We start from the raw sequence: 20,643 nt of genomic DNA, 5'->3' as shown, positions 1-20,643 counted from the left end.
TAGTCGCCCCTAGTTCTTTCGGGGCGCCCCTAAAAATGCAAGGTGTAGAAAGGATCTATTTGCCGATTTTTTTTTCCTGATCGGCTCATCCCACGATTGTCTGTTTCGCTTAAAGTAATGAACAAGAAAGACTCATTCAGTTGCATCTAAACTGCCAAAAATTGGCACAATTGCTATTGAATTTCATCATGTAGGCCATGAGGAGAGGATAATTTTCATCGTTTCCGTTTCACAGGTTGATCCCCAGTTCATAATCAGAAGTCAAAATGCTAGAGATTATTAAAAGAACCCGCGGATATTGTTAGTTTAAGTTAAATTGATGGATACTCCTTCAACACACGCAAAGGACACACATCTCTTACGGTCACAGCTCACACTATTCACACCAATGCCCTTGAAAGACTACTTCATCTTTGCGAGTTCCAAGCAGCTTATAGAACAAGCTTATTATAGGGGCGGGATGGTCTATTAGAGGGGCGGCATTTTGATAGGACAAAAAGGATCACTACATGATAATTCAAGGTGTCTCTTATAAGAAAAAACTAGAAATGACAAATTAACCCTCATAATTGATAACCTAGTTTAGTGATGATAATCAAGTTTAATGTTAATGATTAAATTCACTTATATTAATTCAAAATCAAAACAAAATCATATTTTAGAGTTTAAAATAAAAAAGTTTGGAGATGGTAGATGATAGACACATTTTTGTGTCTGATTTGTCTCGAATCTATATATTGTTAGGGCTCATTTTTGTACTTATTATGGTGTTTTATTTATTTGTAGGTATTTTTGGCTAATAAACATTTTTGGAAAAAATTGGCTCGAAAAGTTGTCGGAAAGCACCCAGAAGACATTTGCTATTGAAATTTCAATTTTCACCTAAAACCCTAATTTCTGATAGAAATTAAACTTAAATCGATCAAAATAAACTAAACCCTAACTGCGTTTTTCATAATATACCTCATATAAGTCATTACACTTGATTAATTTTCGAATAGCTGATTAATCGAAGATGATGAAATTTCCAGTTTTAATGGTGGTTACGGTTGATGGAGGAGAAGAGAAGATGAAAAAAAATGATTCGATTTTTTCTGATTCATTAGGTTTAAATAAAATGATTTGATTTTGGTTGATTTGAGGTGAAAAGGGTAATCTAGTTAATTTATATTCCCTTTAGGACATCTCCTAACCAACTAAAAGGACATTACTATCACAATGCAATCCCTCTTATAAACCATGCCGCCCCTATAATAAGCTTGTTATAGAAAGACTAATGTAGGAATCAAGTGTTTTATTTTCTTTATGTATATCTCTAGAACAAGTAAAGATTGTTTATCTAAAATTTGTTGTCCACTACCATTTGATCATACAAAAACTTGACTAAATGTAAAATGAAAGTCCAACAATCTCTATGTACATTCCAATTCTTTTATTACAACAAAATTATGACTTCATTACAATTACAAGCAAAGACCCGCAAAAAAATACGATAAATACCCTTATGACGTAGAGATAAAAAGATTCACAAGCTTAAACAAGAACCAACTTTTGGTTACTAGGAACTAAAGTTTGATAAAAACAAGTGATGAAAAAGACTAATTCTTAAATGCATACTAACCAAATGAAAAGGAAGTGATAATGATAAACATGACAACTGAAACCAACTTCCAAACAATTAGTATGTGGCTTATCTGAGGGGACTTCCACAACACGTGTTGTTCTATGGTTCGTATGAATCTTGATACCCAAGAAGACCCCATTTTAATTGGCGTCTCTAGTACTCTCAAGCCCTCATGTATCAGTCAGTCAATGAACAACATGTCAACATGTGGTGTACCAATTAGCATGATCTGTTATTATGATTATTATCTGTATCTCTACCCAAATTCAGGTACATGAATTTGATTATACGAATACAAAACAGAAAATGTAACACGCAACAACAACTTGTCCAATTTATCCAGCCTTACATTTTGATAGAACGAATCAAATAATGATCAAACTGTACATTATGTGTAAATATATAATGTTTCTAAATAAAATCTAAAGCTTGAATGAATCAATCAAAGTACTAATTAAACAAATTTATATATTTATCAAAATAAGAAAATTACTAATTAATCACTAACTTTGTTCTTCTTCATTGTGAGAGGACTTTGTACTTCATCTTCAATATTGTTAAAACCAGGCCAGAATTCTGAAGGTAATTGAACCGGTAATAAATTCAAGTCGAAATTCCGGTGATTGGTACCAGCACCATCCGAGGTATTAGTCGTAGTAGAAGTAACACCGCTATGATTTCCCGCACCGCCGCTATGATTTCCACCTAGAGCACCGCCAGCAACACCAGTTGTACCTTCGTAGTGACACCGCTTATGCCCACCTAAAGCTTGTCCAGATGGAAAGCACTTGTGACAAATCGAACATTCATGAACCCTTGTAGCCTTACCAAGACGATTACCCATCACCGGGTTATTCATAGTTGTCGTTGATTGATCATCTGAAGCAGTGGGCAGTGCAGTAGTAGTACTAGTCGGAAGTACAGTGACTTTAGTTCGGTGACTTGCTTTATGCCCTCCAAGTGCTTGATATGAACCAAAAGATTTGCCACAAACGTTACAACTATAACTGTTTACTACTTTCTCCGAAGCCATCGCCGCTGCGGATGTTGAAGGCTGTGGAGCTGCCGCTGCCAATGTGGTAGCGTTTGTAGAAGATGAAATAATAGTACTAGAACGGTCTTGAGCAAGCATGATCAGACAAAGAGCAAGATATTCTTCTTCTGTTTGTGGCGGTGGTGGTGGTGATGAACTGTCGTTGCTAAAACGAGAACGTTTAGAACGCTTTCTTTTCGCCCATGGTGCGTCTTGATGGCTGTTAAGAAGATCTTCTTCTTCTTCGGTATCGACTGTGTGTTTGAAGTGGTGATTGAAAGAGGAGGTTTCAAGAGCCATTTAGAGAGAGTTGAGAGTTAGGTTTTCTTTTTACTGTTTTTGAGAGAGTGAGGAGTGGGGGTGGGATTTATATAGGAAAGGAGTTTTGTAGAGTGATGTGGAGAAAGATAGAAGTTGCGTGAGAAGTTTAGAAGGGAAAAAGGGGCTGCGCAAGAAAGAGGGTTCAGGTTTGGGAGAGTGTTTGTTAGACTACACGTTTGGTATTTGTTTTAGGGTTTTGATTTAGTGAAGATTAGTTTAAGTAGTTGAGGGTGGTGGAGTGAAGTGAAGTGAAGTGTGGGGTTTCTATAAAAGTCAGAGAGGTGGAAAGTGGTGGAAGAGGCGGTGAATGGGAATGAGTCAATTAGTGAACTACAGAATGGGAAAAGAAAGAAAACTTGCTTTACAAGACTTTTTTGATTTTGATTATTTATCGTATCAGAAACGGTAAACAAACGCGTCCTATTCCAGGCCGCCTTCTCTATCTTACTCTTGCCAATGAAGGAAAGGGTGCAAAAATATACTAATAAACAACTTCTTCTGGGTTCTGACTTCTCCTCAAGATTCGACTTTTAGTCTGTTTACAGAACAAACTGCCACCTGTATTGCTTGAGCAATTAGGCTTAGCAGCTGAAAGGTCCATGAGAGTCACTAGAACTGTTTCACTGACGTCTATCTAACTCATTCCTAACTCTTATCTAATTATCTATCCACAGAAAAGTAGTTGTTGTGTGAATTGGGGTTTTCTTTGTATACTGCCACACAGCAGCTAGCAGTCATGTAAGAAGCATGGAAATCACACTAAGAATTCATAAACAATTGGTATTCCTATGACCTTCTCCTCCAATTATCCAGCAGTTTTCTAAGAATCCCATATTATTGATTCGAACAAAACAGATAAGTTAATGTCTGTGGGATATTTAAGACACAGTAGGTATGAGTTAAAGTCAAGCAGCACAATCAATAGTAAGTGATGATGATAACAATATTTATTATATTAATTACAACTAAGACATTTTTTTAAAGGCGGTCACAGCCCATGCCTAATTCACTTGGGCAGCTGCCTGATCAAGTCTGCTCAAACCTGTGGTGGTGATAAAGCACATTAAAAACATTTAAAGAGGACAAGAATTTGCCATGTAGATCTGGGTTAGCTTAATCTACTACTAAGATAACAAGAAAACCATAATTGATATGAATGAATATAAAAATATAAACTCCAAAACCAACTATTCTCAAGTCAAGTACCAACTAACTAACTAACTAATGACCTCAACAGCGATTCATTCAAGTACATATTCAACTCTCTATCTTTGAATTCTGCCTGCCATAAAGGAGAGATGGCTTTTGAGGATGGTGAACAGAAAAAAAAACTATATATAATAATTAAATACTGCAAATAGGTTGCACCAACATAGATGATGGGTCAATCTGGAAAAGGTGAAGATGACCTTTACAGCCATTTTTGTTCTCTGTGGAATGCCAATGCCATACTGAAATCAGAGAAGCCTAGGTGATCTACGTATCCATGAATCCTGGTTTTTCTGAGCTTTAGTTGTGGTCAATGTGCTTACCCGAGACAAGCGAACAATCAGAAACTGGCGCAGACGTTAGATTATTAACAAAAGAGCACTTCGTTATGACAATTGCGTGTATATTAACACATTAGAGCCGATATACACTGCAGGTGAAAGCCATAAAAATATAAGGGGTCAGAATTTTGTTCTTTAAGATAAGTTGTCCAACTCAATTTGTAGTTTCCATTATAATGAAGAAACTGGTAAAAGGAAACATAGATTAGTTGTCTCACAGTTATGAGTTACTGAGGTGTAGGGTGCACTTTTGGTTTCGGCTTAACTTCAGCTTCATGTATGTTACGGACAAAGATGGTGTCTGGTTCATGACTGCACAAGCAAAGAAAACCACACATAAATGTTCATGAACCTGGAAATAAATTGTACCGAAAGAGAAGGAACCGATAAACAGAAAGAGATGAATCAGATCATACGGCTTGTCCCCTCCTTCAAATGTGTAACTGGACGCTACAGCAAGTAGACGGCCATCTTTGTTAAATGACAACGCTGCAATGCTCGTTGGGTATTTTGAGTACTGGAAAAGAACAGCAAAACAGTAACTGATAAATTTGCTTCAAAGAAAAAGTAACTGATAAATGCTTCTTTTTTTATGGCATGTTACTAAAAGCGTTTCTGCAAATATGTAAGTTACCTGATATAATCTCTTTTTGTTATTCCCATCCCACACATTCACAAATCCATCGCAACCACCAGTTGCGAATGTACCATAACTGTCACATCGTGAAATATGATAAATGAAATATGTGACAGAATGATATGGATATTGCAGATGAACCTATCTCCTCTGAGATTAAGTATAAGAAGAACTTACATGGGGTGGAAAGCAATTGCATTGACAGGATAAACAATATCCTTTCCGTCCTCTGATTTCCGATGGCACTTGAAAGCATATCTGCAATGCAGAAAGCTTGATGAGTTCTATGACTATGCTCAAGCAATACTAGATGGAGCTGGTCATGCTAAGGATTCTACTTCCAAATTAATACAGAAGGATAAAAACGTAACAATAACAACCAATATCATCGCGAAAATTGACAGCAGACATCCATGTACTGTGATCTTTCAATGGGGTTATATCCTGTACTCAAAATTTAAAGAAGAACAAAGACATACTTTTTCGACTGCCCAGCCTCGGACAGATCAAAGAACTCCATTGCAACCCGACCTTCAATAGAACCAACAGCATAACCTACAAACGGGCATGTGTAAAAAAATTGAAAACAAGGACAAGAAGAAAGAGAACGAAACAAAAAAATTCAAAATCTAAACAGTGGTACCTGTTCCACTGGGATAACAACGAACGCATCTAGTTTGGTATTTTAATGAAGACTCTTTTTGTTGTTCTGGTTTAGACATGTTCCTCAGATCATAGACATTTATATGTCTTCCTGCTGTAGCTACCACTAAACGGTTGCCAGAAACTGATAGTGAATACACGCGCTCAGGTTGTGAATACGTCCCAATAAGCATCTGATCGCTGCCACTTCCACCCCTAGGATCCCAGCACTTAATTGTTCTGTCCCAACTCCCAGTAATAAGTTGCCCTGAAATTTTGCATGGAATAAGAAGATATGCATAAAACATGAATGTAGAAGGCTAATACTAGCCCATACAAACCCCCCTGTCACTCTTCATCCAAGTCAATAAGGCTAATCATAGAATTGTACTACTCAGCACCAGAGAAAAGAGATAATGATAGTTCCAAACACATTACAACTCAAAACGAATGAAATAAAGATATCGAGAAGGAGATCAATTTGCCTAATGAATTAATAAGGAAAACAAGTGGATTAAATAACAAAAACTTTTTTGAGGGAGATATGTAACGATTCGGGATAACAAGTAGAACACAAAAACAATCAAGTATATTGTCATGAAATTTGCGATATATACCTGCTGAATAGGAGTACTCAACACATCGCACAGGTGCATCATGGCGTCCCAGAATATCCTCCTTACCAGAGCTGAAATCATCTCTGAGATAGAAAACAACATAAACGTTAACTTGATGGCATCAACCAGCATTTCTACAAATACCTTGTGAACACTAGAACAAATTTTCTTTTCTAAACTAGTCATTCTTAAGTTGTCTAAAATATGAAACATAAGTAAATCTAAATTCTGTCAAAACTAACAACAAAAAAGAAAAAGGTTTGGGTATAAGTTACCTCCTGACTGTATGATCAAGACCAGCAGTGAAGCCAGAAGAATCGTCATGAAAACAACAATCTAAGATTGCACTGCCATGGTTGAACACCCCTCTCAGTACATTTTCACCAGCATCGTACAACCTAACACTCTGATTCATCAACCAGATCAGTAATATTAGAGATTAAAATCAAAAAAAAAAATTATCCACAAATTAGGGTTTTAGAATGACAGTTATTTTTTAGTAAATTTTGGGGGGTTTACCTTGTCCCATGAAGAAACTAAGAGATGATCACTATGATTTGAGAATCTGAGGTTTGTAATGCCATCTGAAGGAGGATCTGTAAGTTCCTTCCCTTGAATGGGAGGATGGATCGTTGTCGCCATTGTTTGATCTTGAACCAAAACTAGGGTTTCTAATTTTCGCCGAATCGAACTGAGACAGTGAAATAGGAGGAGAAAAAGAAATTTAAAGAGAGAGGGGAATGTTTTCAAAAACCAAGAGGGAAAGGCGGACGGTTATAGAGAGAATCAGCGAGAGACGTTGAAGTTTCAAGTTTAAACTTCAAACTTCAAAAAATAAACAAAAAACTTAAATTTGAAAACATTAAAAAAGAAAAAGATGACGCGTTAATGACGGTATAATGTGGATGTTATCCGATGAACCTATTTTTACACTAAGTTTACACTGCTGTTACACTCTTGATTTTCTAACGAGTTCTGCGTATATATTAGTATCAAATTTGCGTGTTTTGGTCGGTCTTACATTGTGTCAATGATTGATCGATCGGTTTGGTTTGAGCCTAACATAATGAAAAATGATTTGAGAGAGTCTACTAGGTCTAGTGGCCAGGAACCAAAAACCGTGACCAAAAACTGTTGTGCCCAATGTGTTACAGATACCTGAGCATTTTGGTCTAGTCAGTAGTGAAACATAATGAAAATAAAGAACAACAATACTTTAAATGTTATTATCACTTCATTTAATTTATACATAATTTTATTAAATATTTCATATACTTGTTGACGATCTTCAAAAGCTGCTTCCAATCTTGATCCATAATTGTGTGTTTTTGTCGAAACGATAGGCTCCGTCTTCCCTCCATTCGACTGAGCAGGTGTCAATGCATGCAAGATAGTCGGTAATTATCATTGAATCATAAATCATGGTGCGTGTATCATCTCCCATGTTTCTTGCAATACAACGAGCAATATCAGCCTCAGGGTTTTTGCTGGGAGGCTTTACAAACGGCATGTTGAAAACAATAGTACCGCCGTATGGTAGTTGATCCAGTTTCATCCACGCATCATTCGGTGACTTAGCAGCAACAGAAAATGGGTCATTTGTCCAAATATTTTTAAATCACGATTCAAATGGACGAGTAAAAAATAATTTGGGTGAAATGGCCAAAAAAAAATAGTAATGATGAAACTGGTTTCATCCTAGCTTAAATTTAAAAAATAGCAAGGATGAAACTGGATACATCCTGTGTAAATTAAAAATAAGAAAAAATATTTGAAAATGGGCACGATGAAACTGGTTACATCCTGCCTATTTTTACATTTTTGTTCATTTAAACAGTATCAAAATCTAACTGTCCATTTCACCCGGGAATTGTTGATTTTGGTCTTTTTAACCAATTTTGTGTAGCAGCAAATGCCACAACACAGTAAACCTCGACTGTTTTCTTGTTAACATTTCTGAAGTTGACTGTGTGGCGGATGACAACATTAACAGATGATAGCGATAATAATAGAAACAACGCGAGTAACCTAAACATTTTGACAATATTTTTTTTTTGAGACCTTAAGCCCTATGGGTGAAGTGGTTTCATTTAAGAAACGTGAACTTAGTTTATATAGAAGACAACAAAAGATTTGTGCAGCAAAACTAATCGGTGCAAGTATTTTAATACGCAGATGAAAAAAATGGATGGACGCGAAACAAAACTAATCACATGATATTAAGTTTTTTGATTTGTGCCGCAAAACCGATCAGCGCAAGTATTAATACGCAGATGGAAAAGATTAATGGATGGAATACACAACCAAACTAATCACATGTATTTCCCAATTAATCTAAATCAGGTTAACAACAATACACACGTTTGGGGGATGGACTATATAACATGTATTCAATAAGTTGGACTATATCACATGTATTCAATGGATGGAATACACAACCAAAACTAATCAGGTTAACAACAACAATACACACCTCTAGGTTTCAGTTGAAAAACCTGAACTTATTGAACCAACAATACACACGTTTAGGTACGGTTAACAAACCTAGAGGCGTGTAGTTCAAGTGTGTATAACAAGCTAAGTTTTCGATCTAACGTTTGAGAAATATTAGCTTGAATCTAAATCAGGTTTTCATCTGGATATTGTTTGCTTTGTAACCAAGGCAAAACCCTGATTTGAAAGACTATATATAGGAGACATCTAGTATTGTGCAAACTATCCCCATACCTTACGTGTGATACTAGTTTGCATACTAGAGTCGATTCTCCTTTAACCCTCTGGTTTTCTTTTCACAAACCGGGTTAAACGACTTAAAGACTTCATTGGGATTGTGAAGCCAGAACGATACTACTTTTATCGTAGTTGTGTGATCTGATCTTGCATCTTCCATCGTACGAGTACAATCATATTGATTGGCTTGAGATTTGATATCTCCGATAGGCAAGATATAAAAAGTAATCACAAACACCTTCGTCTCATCGTTTGTGATTCCACAACATCTTGTTTCGCTACCATACGATTAAGATTGTTGTGAGGTGATTGATTAATCTAGATTGTTCTTCGGGAATATAAGACCGGATTATCAATTGGTTCCTGTTCACCTTGATTATTATCAAAATACGGAACAAAACCTTTAGGGTTTATCTGTGGGAGACAGATTGATCCTTTGATAGAATTGTCTGTCGGAGACATATTTGTTTATTGTTAAAGCCTGCGATTTTGGATCGTAGCAACTCTTAGTTGTGGGTGAGATCAGCTAAGGAAATCAAGTGCGCAGTATCCTGTTGGGATTAGAGGCGTAGGAGCATAATTGTACCTTGGATCAGTGGGAGATTGATTGGGGTTCAACTACAGTCCAGTCCGAAGTTAGCTTGGAGTAGGCTAGTGTTTGTAGCGGGTTAATACAGTGTGTGTTCAATCTGGACTAGGTCCCGGGGTTTTTCTGCATTTGCGGTTTCCTCGTTAACAAAATTTCTGGTGTCTGTGTTATTTCAATTTCCGCATTATATTGTTTTTATCTTGATAATTGAAATAATACAGGTTGTGCGTTTGAATCATTCAATTGGAAATCCGACCTTTGGTTGTTGATTGATATTGATTAATCCTTGGATATTGGTCTTTGGTACCATCCAAGTTATTCTTTCTATTTGATTAGAACTCGCAGTCTTGCTTGAGTAAATCAAATCAAGAGAGAGATATAAACTCGCTGATGTACTTTTAATTGATTGAGTCTTGTTAATTCTCTTAAAAGTATATTCGAGTTTGTCCATACAGATTGCTAAGCGAAATATTGGGTGGTGTTGTTAGACCCCCCGCTTTTTCATACTTCAATAATATCCTTACCAACTAGCTACCACCGAGTTTGGTAAAAACCAACTTGAAACCCATCAGGACCAGGAGAGCTCCAGGCAGGCATGCTCTTAACAACATTCTCAATTTCAATATCAGTGGGAATGATACTTAAAACGGCATTTTCAGCCTCAGTAATAATACTAGGAATCACATCAAAAACAACATTAGTAAAAAAAAAAAGGATTTGAAGTACTAGCAACTTTACTAAAATGAGTAGTAAGTAAATTACTAATATCATTTCTATCCCTTAACCAATTTCCATTAGAATCACAAAGCACATTAATAGAATTAGTATGCATTCTTTTATTGACCATAGTATGAAAAAATCTAGTATTATTATCCAAATCCAAGCCAGTTTTATCTCTAGACATTTCTCTATAAAATTCAGACATAATCTTATACCATTTTTCTAACTCATTGGTAATAAACTTAAATCTATCATGATGGGTATCAGAATAGGCTTCATTTTGTGAATATCACCAAATTCCATCATATTCCACTGAGACAAAGTTATTTTATCATTATGTTGTTTTTGCTTGAGTTGATGAGCAGGACTACCTTGAAATTCTAAATTCCAAGAAAGCTCAAGTTGATCTTTAAAACCATTATGACCAATCCAAGTCCTGAAAAACTTAAATGGCCTCCAAAGATGTTTAGGAATGGGGTCAGTTATAAGCAAAACAGGGCAGTGGTCTGAAGCAATGAAATTTAAATGAAGTAATTTAGCAGAAGAAAAATTAAGACCCCAATCATTATTGCAAAGAGCCATATCCAATCTAGCTTTTCTACTCCCAGCTCCATAAGAGTTATTAGTCCAAGTGTAATCTCTTCCTTCATATCCAATATCAATTAAACCTGCATCATTAGCTTTAGTTTGAACCCATTTATCAGAGGTATTATTATTCCTATCTAGATGGAAGTTTAAATCCCCTAAAACTAACCAAGGTTGTTGAACATCATAACTAAATTCAGCTAAAAAGTTCCATTGAGCTTTCTTGGGATCAATATAAGTTGATCCACACATGAAAGTAACTAGGGATTTGGGTTTACTAGGATCTAGATGAATAACTACATGAATCATATTATTTTCACAACCTATGATTTCAACATCTATACCATCTTTCCACATAAATATTAATCCACCATCTATACTCACTCTATCAATACAAGTATAATTGAGATAGTGGACTGACTGAGCTATTGAGATCATCCTACTTTCATCAATCTTAGTTTTACAAAGAAAAATAAAATCAGGATTTTGAGTTTTAATCAAATTTTGAAATTGTTGTTTAGTAAAACTATTAGCAATACCTTGCACATTCCAAGAAATGATCTTCATTTTAAAATGTAAAAAAACAGAAATCAACCAAAGAAATGAAAGAAAAGTGTGTTACCTTAGCTCCAATAGTGCTTCCAGTTTGCAAATCCCTTGGTGTGATTATGTCAGTTGTCTATGATTCCACAATTTTGCCAGCAACAACTTCATGTTCCAAAACATGAATAATTGGAATTTCACTTCTCTGCCTCTTTCCAAGTCTTTCCTCCACAATATTAGTTTCATTATCTTCTCTAGTCATGGAAGTAGATCCTATCACATAACCATCTTTTGGTGGTACAAACACCCTCCCCTTAAATTTCATCTTCTGAACAGCTTCAGGAACTTTATCTCCACCCCTAGCAATGTCGATCTTCTTCCTTGCACCCATTTTTAGCTCTCCAAAATAGTGAGGCTTAGCATGAGCCTTAGCTAAGTAATCTGTAGCAGCTTTACATGCTTTTTTGGTGTGATTTAGGATATACCAACTTGGACATATCTTATGTGGCTGCTTCTCATAAAAAAACTTAATCCAGCGAGTTGATCCAGCATTAGTTTTCGACATCACACCTCTTCTCAAAGGATAGTTAATATCAACTTGAACACAAACTTTCACAGGTTCACCCTCAACATGAACACCATCTTCTGGTACAACTGCTAAGACTTCACCCATAATTTTTCCAATTTTTGTTAGTGCTTTGACATTCATGTACTCTGGAAGAATCTTTGTAATTTGAATCCTGAAACATTGCATGCTCCAATCAAGTTCTTGATAGATCACTTCAGAGTTATAGAGCTTCAGATTAATAAGAGATCCATTAATACTCTAGGGCCGAGAATCAAAAACTTTCTTCATAGTATCTTTATCCTTGAACGAAACTCGATGATATTATGTTCCAATTCAAAAACCTTAATCCCACCTTCAGGAATAAAATTCCATGTGAAACCAATGCTTTTCTCAATTGTTTTAATACCCATTTTTTATTCAATTATGATTTTTCCAATGAGAATGATTTCTTCCTCATCTGGTTTTCAATATGTCTTGTTTAGCAGAGAGGCGGATATTCCTTGCTCATTATCAAACATTCACTTATTACAAACCTCGTGTTGAGGTAAGAGTTTTCATTTCCCATCTCATGAAAATCCTTTTCGCTTCGCTTAGCCATATCCTTGTCTAGGGGTATTTTGGTGATATGTTCTGGAAGATCCTATTTTTGGCAAAATACCTAGTTAGCTAAAAACTCTTATGTTCTTTTCATTACAGTATTTACGAACAAGTTCCTGGATGAAAAGTCTAAAAATTATTTTATTGATGATATTGATGGTAGTGACAATATCGAGATTGAGATTGATGCTAGTGATGACATCGATTATGTTCTTGATATTGAGCTGATAACTATAAAGAATGCGTTGATTACGTATATAACGCCGAAAAAGATCGATTTACAGTTCGAATTGGAAAAAGCAATGTTAGAAATAGTCCATATCACCTAGATGACCCGTATTGTGAAACTTATAAGTCTTAGGTAACGTTCCTACCCTTGCAAGCCGATTTTCAAGGGTAGTCCATAGGAAACCAAATTTGAACACTAAATCTCTGAAACCTAAAATCAATCACGATAATCAATATCACTTAAATTCTGCATCACATTTCACATACCCTTACCCTTGAGAAAACTCTACGTAAGAAACGACGGATGACTGGATCCATTAAACCTAGTAATAGACTGATTATTTTTTCTTGTGGCATGGGAAATCAAAAAGAAAAACAATGGCAATATAAAGACGGACACATATACAATACTATCAATAGTAAAAAAAACTTTGACAACTTGATACATGACTATGAAGCAACCACGGAATCCAGTAAAAGGACAATAAATTTTATTGGGGACATGATTTAACAAATGAAAAACAAAAGGTCGTTGGCAGATCATTCATCATGATGTTGTTAATGCAGCACAATTTTATTGGAGATGAAGGTTTATTCCAAAAGGTCTGAACTCAAAATTTTTAATACTACATCCAAAGTTTGAGGGTAGAAAAAAAGAATATGTGGCAATGTTGGATTAAAACTGGATATATCACAGGCTTATGATTCAGTTAGCTGGGAATTCTCTTTTCAAATTTTGAACAAATATGGATTCTCTCATGAATGGTGTGATTGGTTGCATACTTTATTCAAATCATTTAGAATATCAGTAATGAATAACAGAGGTCTAAATGGTTTCTTCTCAGTTGGTAGAGGCTTAAGGAAAGGACATTTGCTCCCTCTCATCCTTTTTGTGCTTATGGAAGATGTTCTAAGTATAAGGTTAAGTAAACTGGTTAATGAAGGTGTAATTACTCCAATAATTGTCAGGAAGGTATTCATCCAACTCATCTTTTGCAATGGAGCTAAAAAAATGTAGAGATAATATGGCCAATTCTTGGATGAGTATAAAAAATGATCAGGCCAAATTGTGAACAGAGTTAAAAGTAAATTGTTTATATATGGTACTAAAAAATGTAGAAAGGTACTTTTGGAAAATATTTTGCAGATGGAACTAAGTGAACTTCCAGATAAATATATAGGTGCAATGTTGAATTATGGTAAAGTCAAAGTATCAACAATTTGGCTAATAGTGGAGATGATTCAAAAACAAACAACAAATTGGAAAGGGAAGTTGTTGTCTTTTCAAAAAAGGTTAGTGTTGATTACATCTATTCTTTGTAGCATACTTATCTACAACATGACATTTTATAAATGTCCAAGGTCAATTATCAAGACCTGTGAAAAAAATATTAGAAATTTTTTTTGGCCTAGTGATGCAGAAGTAAGGAAATATATTATTATTTCATGGAAAAAAGTATGCACACCTTATACAGAAGGAGGCTTAGGCATTCAGAGACTTGAGATGATAAACAAAGCATTGCTAATGAATTGAAGATGATGTAAAAAATTACATGTTCAGATGATGTATAGGAATTATTTTCTAAGGCAAAATATACTGATAAAATTGGTCAATGAAGTAGTAATAGGAAGTTATCTTTAGTTTGGCTTGGTCTGAAATGGGCTCTTGGATTTTTACTAGAGGATATGCGACGGTGTGTTGGGAATGGTCAATACGTGATGGTGTATTGGGAATGGTCAAAACATTTTTGTATGGTTTGATACGTGGGTTGGTGATGCACCTCTTATAGAAAAAAAGATTATGTGCAAAGCAATATTAGAATGAAGGTGTCAGATATTATGCAAAATGGTGAATTGAGGAGTCCTCAAGAGTTAATGAATCTGATTTTTAGTAGCTTACCAAATGTAAGTGGTTATAATGATAAATTAATATGGAAGGGTTATTTATAAGGAATTTTCACAACTTCAGTTGTTGTTGATAAGCTAAGATCAAAGGAGAGTAAACTGAATTGGCTAAGGTACATCTGGAACTCTTTTCTTCATCTTAGTATAGCTAGTAATGTTTGAAAGCTGATACATGGCATATATGTTGATGATTCTGTGATGGTGAACAAAGGATATGAAATGGTTTCTAGATGATGTATATATATATGAGAAAGAACAAGATAGTATGCAACATCTGCTTTACGAGTGTATTTTTACTACTGAGATTTGGTGTTGGGTATGCTATATTTTTTGTTTTATATGCCTAAATGTTTTGAGGATATTTGGAGAAGTGCAAAGAATAAAAGTCCATTGATAAAAGAAATCTGGTTGACTATTAGTTACTCAATTCTGAAAGAATTGTGGTTTCAGAAGAATAAAATATATTTTCATGAAGTGTTACCAAATACTCAACAATTTAAGAGCAAAATCAAAAGGATAGTATTTGAATGTGGTCTCATAATGAAAAGAAATAAGTGGAACCAGGACCATGATTGTCTGATTATTTAATTTTTAAATTTGTATGTAAGAAGATCCAAATTCCAATGCACTAAAAGATTCTCTTGGTACCTCCTAGCTTTGAACATACACTTTTCTGTTGTGATGGAGATTCTATTGGTAATCCTGGGGAAGCTGGTTTTCGTGTGGTAGTTAGAAATCATCTCAGTCATCTAATTTGTACACTAATTGGTGGAGTTGGCATTTCTACAAATAACATAACATAGGTGAAAAAGCGGGTGTCTAACAACCATACCCAATATTTCGCTTAGCAATCCGTATGGACAAACTCCAATATACTTTCTAGAGAATCAACTAGACAGTCAGACTCAATCTAGATAAAAAGTGTATCAAAAAGTTTATATCTCAATCTCTCGATTTGATATATACTCAAGAAAATACAAATCTGCGATTCTTTATCAAATACTAGAGAGATAACTTGGATGGTACCAAAGACCAATATCCAAGTGTCAATCAATTTAAATCAACAACCAAAAGGTCGGATATTCTAATTGATTGAACAACGCACAACCTGTGATATTTCAATTATATAAATAAATATAATACGGAAAATAAATAACACAGATACCAGAATTTTGTTAACGAGGAAACCGCAAATGCAAAAAAACCCCGGGACCTATTCCAGATTGAACACACACTGTATTAATCCGCTACAGACACTAGCCTACTACAAACTAACTTCGGTCTGGACTATAGTTGAACCCCAACCAATCTCACACTGATCCAAGGTACAGTTATGCTCCTACGTCTCTGATCCCAGCAGGATACTACGTACTTGATTCCCTTAGCTGATCTCACCCACAACTAAGAGTTACTATGACCCAAAGTCGAAGACTTTAATAAACAAATTTGTATCACATAGAAAAGTCTATGGTAATAGATAAATCCGTCTCCCACGAATATACCTACGAGTTTTGTTCCGTCTATTGATAAATCAAGGTGAACAAGAACCAATTGATAATCCGGACTTATATTCCCGAAGAACAGCCTAGTATTATCAATCACCTCATAATAGTCTTAATCGACGCAGCGAAAAAAGATATTGTGGAATCACAAACGATGAGACGAAGATGTTTATGATTACTTTTTATCTTGCCTATCGGAGATAGAAATATCAAGCCAATTATTACAATTGTACTCGTACGATAGAAACAAGAAGATCAGATCACACAACTACGATAAAGTAGTATCGGTCTGGCTTCACAATCCCAATGAAGTCTTTAAGTTGTTAACCCGGTTTGAGAAAGGAAAACCGGAGGTTAAAGGAAAACCGACTCTAGCTTAGCACAACTAGTATCACACAGAATGTGTGGGGATTAGGTTTCCCAGTTGCTAGAGTTCTCCCTTATATAGTCTTTCAAATCAGGGTTTGCAATCAATGTTAGCTTGGTAATAAAGCATTCAATATTCACCGTTAGATGAAAACCTGATTAGATTCAAGCTAATATTTATCAACCGTTAGATCGAAAACATATCTTGTTATACACAAATGAAATGCAAGTTTCTAGGCTTGTGTAACCGTACCCAAACTTGTACATTAGTTGGTTCAACAATAGTTAACCAAATGGTTAGCCATATGATCACTTTCATATCAACCATATTCTTCTTCACCATAACTAGTTAAAATGACTCAAATGAACTAGTTAGAGAATTGTTCAATTGAAAGGAAATCTCATGTAATACACAAGACACAATTGAAGCAAAAACGATTTGATTCACTTGAATCGGTTCATGAACTATATATCCATGGTTTGCAATAGCAATCCTTAGTTAATATGAATAAGTTCACAGACATCGTTTTTAGATATAACCTACTCAAGTTCGCGGACTGGGTTCGCGGACTTAAGTTCCCGGATGGAGTTCACAAAATCCAGCAGAAATTCTTGGGTTTGAGAACTTCGCCAGTTCGCGGACTGGATTCGCGGACATAGCTCACGCACTACTCGGGTTCACTTGATCAACAAAGTTAGCAAACTTTGGTTCAAGGAATAAGGACTTATACATATATGTGTTTCCACAACAATGCTTATATCCTCCAATGGTTATAAAATCTAAACTCTCATTTCAATCATTGAAACATTCTCAGAGGACGTTATATAGTTGTTATTCACAAACCATTTTTCGTCAGAGCAATTTTCAAAGTGATTGAAACATAACATGACTTTCGTCACTAGGTAAAGATGAACTTGACTAAAGCGAAAGCTTACCAACACATATTTCGAGAAATAGATAGGTGAGATAAACTCGGCTCAAAATACCAAATGTGTATAATCTAAGTCTATATAGCAAAACGACTTTTGTCTCAAGATAGGAGATAAATAGACTTTTGAGTTATAGATAAGTTCAAATCTCCACATATCTTTTAGTCGATGAAGATCCACCAGTTCCTTGATTGGTCCTTCGTCTTGTATGATGATTGACATGGAGTTCTTGAGCTCAACTACACTTTCTATCTTAGTCCGAGACCTTATCTATAGTAGACTAGAAATCAAGACTTATATTTTTGACCACTAACATTGAAAAACATGCTTGAGATAGCAACGCATGCGAGTTCGACCGAGTAATGCTCTAACAATCTCCCCCTTTGTCAATTTTAGTGACAAAACTATCAATACATATGGAATACAAAAAATATATAAATAAACTTTTGTAGCTCCTATTCCACATGCCTAATCTTCAACATTACTCGAAATCTTCGTCGCTTCCAAGTACTCCAGTGATCCCAAAGGTTGTAAGTTTAGCATCATCGCTGTCGAAAATCCGTAGCTATAACAACGAGAAAACAAGAGTTCTCAATCATTGTTATACAGTGTCATAGTATCATTACACATCGTCAAAGTTCAATTGTATCACAACTTTAACAACAATATTATGGTGATATGTCACTCCCCCTTAGTCAATACTCCATCTCACATGGAAACAACTCCCCCTTACATAATGATACGAAAACCATATGTATTTGTAGTGTGAACTACGTATTAATTCTCCCTCTTTTTGTCAATAAAATTGGCAAAGGTACAAGAACGGGATCCTAATGAAATTTTCAAAAGAGACATTTCATGACCAAAAGAAAGCATATATCATCTTATTTATATGCAATCATAAAGCCGAAGCTAAATGCACTCATCAAGGAGTCTATAAAGATACAAGATAACCCCTACAGTATTCCACAGCCGCACTCTCCACAAAGATTTGACAATTAAGCACAAGTTCAATTAAGAACTCCCCGCCATAAAATGTCATTCCTGAAAGAACAACAAGAGTGACTTTAATTTCAAAAAGAAAAGAAGGATTTCTTTGCACATAAAAAATCACATACGAGTATGAATTTGAATCAAAAAAAAAATCAATTAAATTAACCATAAGATAACCCATGATTAATTTAATCAAACATGCTCAACATAAGTAAACTTATGGAGACTTAAAAACACTCAATTAGATTAATCACAAGAAAACCCATAATTAATCTAATCGAAATACACAACTAAACTAATCACAAAAGTAATCAATTTAATTGGTCATGCTCGACACAAGGTATCTCATGGAACAACAACTATATCAAAACAATGATTCAGTCGATAGAGCTCAACATAAGACACCTTATGGAACAAGACAGTATGTACACAAAAATTATGGATCGGAGATCGACCTTATACCGTGGAATAAGCAAGGACTCATTCTATTTTCCATCACCATTTGCACAATGACATTCAATAGATATAATCCTTGAACACAAAATATTTTCACCTATCTTACATCAAGAATTGACATAATAGGCTTAACTTTTGTATTTGTCAAAAGTCAATTCATTCTTTAATACATGCATATCAACTCATGAACGACTTTACTTTTGACAAAATATGGAACAATCAAGTTCACGGACGTAAACACACATATCCCATAACAATATTACAATATATAAAACCATAAAGATTAATACTGCAAAAAACATCTTTCAAACAATTTTAGAATTTAAACAAATAAACCTAAAAACATGAAGATGAAAATGTTGGACATAGCTATGTGTAATCACAATAATGGCTATTCCAAACTCTAGTTATTCTTCTAATTAAAAACAAGAAAATTAGAAGATTTGCTAGGAAATAAGACCTTTGAAGAATTCTTTATCGTCCCCGAACTCCTTGTCGTCAACAACCATTGGAACATAAGGTTCATTAAGGTAGGAGTTTATATCAATAAACCTTCTTGGCTGATGTTGTCGAACCGGGGCTTTCTGAATCTCATGAGTCTTATACACAAAAGCCTTTATTTGTTGAATCTCCTTTCGCATCTCCTTCACCACTTCAAGAACGTCAGAAAACTTCTGAGAATTTGAAGGAACGGCTCTTGGCTTCCTCACATTCGTTCTTTTTCTTTTCAAGGTAGGAGGCAATGGAGATTTCTCTTTTTCCTTCATGATTGATGGCTTAACAATCATATTAACATCTTTTCCATCAAAAGACATCATGCTTGGAGTATCCATATACGTACGGGTTTGTGAGAAGAAATCACAATTTAAACTCAACAAGTAGTCTTGAGATAAAAAGAGGTTTTAAGGAAGGAAAAAGGAATGTAGGGTTTCGAAACCTTTAAACAGGTTCATATACGACCAACTCTCAACTCTACAAAGAGCAGAATTGTCGATAATAACCCTCCTTGATTGATAGACACAAAACTAAGAAAAGAAGAAAAACAAACTTCTCTTAAAGCCTGGGAGGTACACAATCTTGTCTCTTTTGATCAGGCACACGAGATAGGATTTATCAATCAACACAATCAAGTTGCGTTGCGGTGAACAACAATTAGTCCACCATTTTCTTCTTGAGAGGAATCCACAAACCTCTGTCTATCAAAACGACTCGAACATACTTTCTTCTCTAATGGTCTTGGTTTATCCTTGGAAACTAACTTCTTAGACGAAGATAAAATACTACATACCTCAGCGGTCTTCTGAGCGAGTTTAAGATTCTTTGCTAAATGATTTTCTCTTCGTTGAAGTTTGTTGACATGCCTTCATTGGTGTTTGTATTTGTAACACCTTGAAAGTTCACGACCCTTTAGAGAACAATAAGAACACGTCAATCTAGGATAAAAGTCAGGCTTTTGAGATGTGCATGCAGCTAGGCACATAGTGGAACCTGAAACATTACAAACATA

General features: G+C 35.2%; 2 protein-coding genes across 2 annotated transcripts; both read right to left on the bottom strand.

The window, feature by feature from the left end:
• Nucleotides 1–1,881: 1,881 nt before the first annotated feature.
• On the bottom strand, nt 1,882–3,379 carry LOC113288591 (zinc finger protein AZF2-like). The gene has a single exon (XM_026537674.1). The coding sequence runs from the start codon at nt 2,955–2,957 to the stop codon at nt 2,121–2,123; it is 837 nt and encodes a 278-aa protein (XP_026393459.1). The 5' UTR covers nt 2,958–3,379; the 3' UTR covers nt 1,882–2,120.
• A 729-nt stretch (nt 3,380–4,108) lies between these two features.
• Nucleotides 4,109–7,377, bottom strand: LOC113288589 (mitotic checkpoint protein BUB3.2-like). Its single transcript, XM_026537673.1, has 10 exons — nt 6,944–7,377; nt 6,700–6,830; nt 6,425–6,507; nt 5,809–6,075; nt 5,645–5,720; nt 5,343–5,423; nt 5,163–5,241; nt 4,945–5,045; nt 4,747–4,840; nt 4,109–4,617 (listed from the first exon to the last, which is right to left on the bottom strand). Exons 1-9 carry the CDS (start codon nt 7,064–7,066, stop codon nt 4,756–4,758), a joined length of 1,026 nt encoding a protein of 341 aa, XP_026393458.1. The 5' UTR covers nt 7,067–7,377; the 3' UTR covers nt 4,109–4,617; nt 4,747–4,755.
• Between the last annotated feature and the right edge of the window lie 13,266 nt (nt 7,378–20,643).

This window comes from Papaver somniferum, chromosome 6, assembly GCF_003573695.1.
Source record: "Papaver somniferum cultivar HN1 chromosome 6, ASM357369v1, whole genome shotgun sequence".
In the NCBI taxonomy this organism is placed as follows: domain Eukaryota; kingdom Viridiplantae; phylum Streptophyta; class Magnoliopsida; order Ranunculales; family Papaveraceae; genus Papaver; species Papaver somniferum.
Note: the sequence above shows the minus strand (reverse complement) of the source record. Positions and strands in the feature narration are given on the sequence as shown.